Source organism: Apis dorsata, unplaced genomic scaffold (genome assembly GCF_000469605.1).
Source record: "Apis dorsata unplaced genomic scaffold, Apis dorsata 1.3 scaffold_197, whole genome shotgun sequence".
Classification (NCBI taxonomy): domain Eukaryota; kingdom Metazoa; phylum Arthropoda; class Insecta; order Hymenoptera; family Apidae; genus Apis; species Apis dorsata.
The window spans coordinates 77,878-82,645 of record NW_006263481.1 but is presented as its reverse complement, the minus strand read 5'-3'; the positions used below and the strand labels follow the sequence as shown (position 1 = coordinate 82,645).

Genomic DNA, 4,768 nt, shown 5'->3' with positions numbered 1-4,768 from the left:
GCGTACCTGTGGCCGCATCCTTGACTCGGATAAAGGCCGCGGACTCATGGATCAATATTTCAAACGTATGAACTCCTTGGCAGAAAGCAGAGATCTTCCTCTACGCATCAAGTTTATGCTACGTGATGTTATTGAGTTACGCCGTGATGGCTGGGTACCACGTAAGGCTACCAGTACTGAAGGTCCAATGCCCATCAATCAAATCCGCAGTGATAATGAAGAGTCTTCGAGGGGAAATGGCTTCCATAGACGTGAGGATCGTCTCGGAGCTGAATTTTTAAGAAAAATGGGCCGTGGCGGATTAGATATGGATATGATGGGGGGTATACCATTAACTTCTCCATCATTTGGCATGCCATCTCCATTCAGCCCCAATGGATTCTCAGGAACTTCAGGGGTTACTTATGGCCGTCATAGTCAACGTAACCAACCTGGTTACTATCAAAACCAGAATCGTCACCAAAACAATTATCAAGGGAAACACAATCAACAACAACATAATTCACCACAAAACTTTAATAACAGTATGTATTACAATATGTATTATTTGATTAAATAATAGTTTATTAATATAAATTAAAAATTATTAATATAATAATTTATATTATTAATATAATAATAATATATTTAATTAAAATATTATTAATTTATAATTTTAAAATATTATTAATATATTTAATTTAATTATAGATAGCAATAAAGAACAATTACGCTTCAATAAAAATAAGATGTTGATCGGACATCCAGAAGAAGTATCGCTAAGACCATCAGCTAATTCTATGATGTTTAAACAAACGAATATTAATCCCAATCTACCTCTCAACAGTGGTATGTATTTTAATCAATATGAAATATTATTTAATTTTTTAGAAATTTGTTGGTGGCTAAAATATATATAATATATTTAATAATATTTAGCTAAAAAAATATAATAATGATATATCATTCATTTATATTTTTTTAATTAATTAAATAAATAAATAATTTAAATTCTTATGATTAGTACAAATATTTTATGTAAAATAAATAAAATAGTATTAATAAAATTTTTAATTATTATTTATATTAATAGATCTGTTCCCAGGACGAGCATCAGAAATACCTCTTCTACGTACAAGCACATTAAAACCCAGCTCGCCATTACTGCACAAGGAATTGTCACCAGCAATTGTAATAAAACAAGGTCCCGTAGATAAAAGAGAAAAAGCTCGCGATAGAAAGGATAAAGGAACTTCTAGGGAGGAGATACTGAAGAAGGTGAATTCCTTAATGGATGATCTTGTTTCGCATACGAACATACAAGATGCAATAACAGCTTTTCAAGATCTTAAAATACCTGAACGATTTTTACGACATGCAGTTTATACATTATATTCTAATACGTTAGATCGTGGAGATTCTGACCGTGAACTTGCAGCTAAACTTATAGTTGAATTGGAGAAAGCAGACGTGATTACTGTACAGCAGATACATGAAGGATGGAAAGAACTAGTATCCAATATACCAGAAAAAGAGAGTACTGTGCCTTGTGTAGCTTCTCATGTTGCCTTTTTAACAGCTAAGGCTATTGTGGATAATTTAATTCAATTAACCGATCTTGTTGCTGTGACAGAAAATGGCCAACATCATCCATTATTTTTACTTACACTTCAGCAATTACATAAAAGCCAAGGCAAAGCAAGATTAACACAAATCTTTAATGACAGCAAGGTGAATCTTATCAGTCAACTACCTGAAGCAGACAAGACGAAAGAAAGATTAGCTGAGATTTTAGAAGACAGAGAATTGACTTTCCTTTATCCACTTCTTAAGATCCAAGGAGATATATGGCGTCAATTAGAATATGACCCAAATCCTAATACTCTTTACAAATGGATCAAAGAAAAGCTAGAACCTTCGCATCATTCTGATTCAGAATTTATTAACGCTTTGATGAATGTTCTTCTAAAATACATTACACAGGTTAGTATAAAAATATATTAAAATCGTTATTACATACAAACTATTTATAATTTGTTTTAATATTTTGTTTATAAGAGCATTGTAAATATTAATTACTATTAAAATATTAAATTGTCTAACTTATAAATTTTTTTATAAAATTAATCATGAAAATATTAATGAAATAGTACTTTTTTAAATGTTTTATTTTTTAAATCTTCATAATATTACTTTTTTATTGTTAATTAAATTTTTGAAAATAATATAAGAATAAGAAATTTATAATTATTTGTCCAAAAAATTTAAATAAAAATGACATATCATTTAAATAATAAAATTTATTAATTTTTATTTATTTTTTAATAATTGTTTATAGAATCACTTTACAGCTGAAAGAAAAAAAAACAAAAATATGAAAAAAAATCAAATTTAATAATTAAATTTTATAAATTCAATCATTAATGTATATGTTTTAATTATAATTAAACATTAATACTTAAATTATTTATATATTTTATATTTTTATTAGGAAACAATACTGGCACCTGGTGTTGATCCTTCTAGTGTAGGCAAATCAGTAATAGATAAAGAAAAAGCATTATTGGAAAAATATGCTCGTTTAATGCGCTTACTCTTCGTCGATATAGAGTCTCAAGTGACAGCTCTCCATGCACTTCAAGCATTTTGGTTTTCGCACAATTTTCCAAAAGGAATGCTATTGCGATGGTTTGATGGGCTTTACCGATTAGAAGTGATTGAAGAAGATGCTTATTTCAAATGGAAGGAATGTGTTACTGATGCTTATCCAGGCAAGGGTAAAGCATTATTTGAGGTAAATAGAATTTTATTTTATTTTAAAATATTATATATTAAAATTTCATGTAATTCTGAGTTAGTAATGTTTATAAATTAAAAATATACTAAAATTTAATTTTTTATTTTTGATAAATATTTTTTAATGGTACTGACTTCATTATTTTATCATAAATATAAATATATAAATATATTTATGTAAAAACTCTGTCTCTTTGTAAAACATATCTATTATATTATGTAGAAGTCTTATAATTTATTAATTAATTATAATAATAATTTATAATAATTAAATAAAAATATATTAATTAATAATAATTAAATGGTGTAGGTAAATAGTTGGTTAACATGGCTAGATAATGCATCCACAGAAGAAGAAAGTGATGACCATAACGATGATGATGACAACAATAAAAACTACAGAATGCAAAAACTGTGAGAAGAATATGTTCTTCCGGCTACCTATAATTTGGAATAGGGTTTTGCTATCTATATTACTGGACCAAGCGGTTTCAGTTTACTAATTGAGTTGTCTCCATCCATTGCCACAAACATCTTGTTAGTCTGTGTCAAGCCCTCGTTCAAAGAAGAAGATGAAGACAAAGAAGAAAAGGACTTTACAATAATGTCCAAATAAAAAAAGAAAGAAAGAAAAAAAATGGAAATATGGAAAATTTGCAACCGCTCGAGTGGTTTGCAACAGACTTTCTAAGCAAGAAGTTTTAGAATGTTTTAGATAATTGAATATTGATATGATTTGTAATCATATTGGGCCAGCAGATATATCAACATTCGCCGCTGTATGAACATCGGTGCAGAAGGAAACAAGAAAAAAATTAGTCTGGTGATTTGTGTTGTCAAAGTTTTTGTCTAGTATTGTGCATGTGTCACGTTTTTGTAAGTCTTTTTGTCCGCGGCACCAACGAGTCGCTTGTTATCTCTGTGTACCAGCTTTTACATTTATTATGAGGAATTATTATCTATTATTAATTATTATTATTACTATTATATAATTCATCACAACAGTCGAAATACATCTACTTTTCCTAAAGAAACAAAGAAAATATCCATTAGGAACAGGAAACTGACTCAGTAATATAATATATTAAGCGCGACTAATTAATTCTCTCTAAAATTAAAAAAAAATCAAACAAATGAATTTGTAGATCTTGAAAAGCAAAACTGAGTCATATTTATATACACCAATCAACCAAACATCATTTTTGCCCATGTACCTATATTTGCTGCTCCATTTAATTCTACTCTAACTATTCAATAACAACCAGCAGCCAACATCACAATTCACTTTAACGTAACATAAAAAAAAAATTAGTGACATGACTAAATCGTATTATAAAAATAAATATACCTTGGTGTAATTTATTACAGATGGCCCCCTGGTTGTTCTGTCGATGAACCAACAGCCACCTTACCTTCATTTCCTGCCTGTAGTCTTTCCTAATAGAGTTCTATGCATCGACATACAATCTTTTTTTAATTAGTGCGTAACCTTTAGACCGACACGATGCCATAAGTTCGCCTAAAAGAAAGTTAGTGCAATATCGCAGTTTTTCGTGATCGGTGAAAGAAGAAAGCAGACATTATTGATTTAGAAACAAATCCATGGATTTTTCTTACATATTCTTCATTTTCAATTAGTAGCAATTTTAATTGAATTAATCTTTTTAAACTTCTTCTTGTACGTAATGATTATTATACCGATTAATTGAACATAAGAATTTGGATATATATATATATAAGTGATATATATATATATACACATATACATATATATATATATATATATACATGTGTGTGCATATATATATATATTTCTTTCATTTATGAATAATGTTTCAGAACAATGTATATATTAAAATTATTATTATTACTATTATTATTATTAATATTAATATTAATATTATTATTACTATTATTATTATTATCATCATTATCATTATCATCATTATCATTATCATCATTATCATCATCATCATCATCATTATTATCATTA

At 27.9% G+C, this 4,768-nt stretch overlaps 1 protein-coding gene across 5 annotated transcripts in view; it reads left to right on the top strand.

Moving 5' to 3' along the window:
• LOC102679325 (eukaryotic translation initiation factor 4 gamma 2) overlaps positions 1–4,137 on the top strand; it is an 11,401-nt gene extending 7,264 nt beyond the window's left edge. For all 5 annotated transcript variants that reach the window (XM_006614777.2, XM_006614774.2, XM_031510004.1 and 2 more), the window contains 5 exons: positions 1–524; positions 691–828; positions 1,073–1,962; positions 2,471–2,773; positions 3,086–4,137. The exon at positions 1–524 ends at the window's left edge or, in 1 of these variants, runs on beyond it. In XM_006614777.2, the coding sequence (XP_006614840.1) occupies positions 1–524; positions 691–828; positions 1,073–1,962; positions 2,471–2,773; positions 3,086–3,193 (1,963 nt within the window). In that variant the 3' untranslated portion in view covers positions 3,194–4,137. The remainder of the gene's footprint in view (positions 525–690; positions 829–1,072; positions 1,963–2,470; positions 2,774–3,085) is intronic.
• Positions 4,138–4,768: the final 631 nt, after the last annotated feature.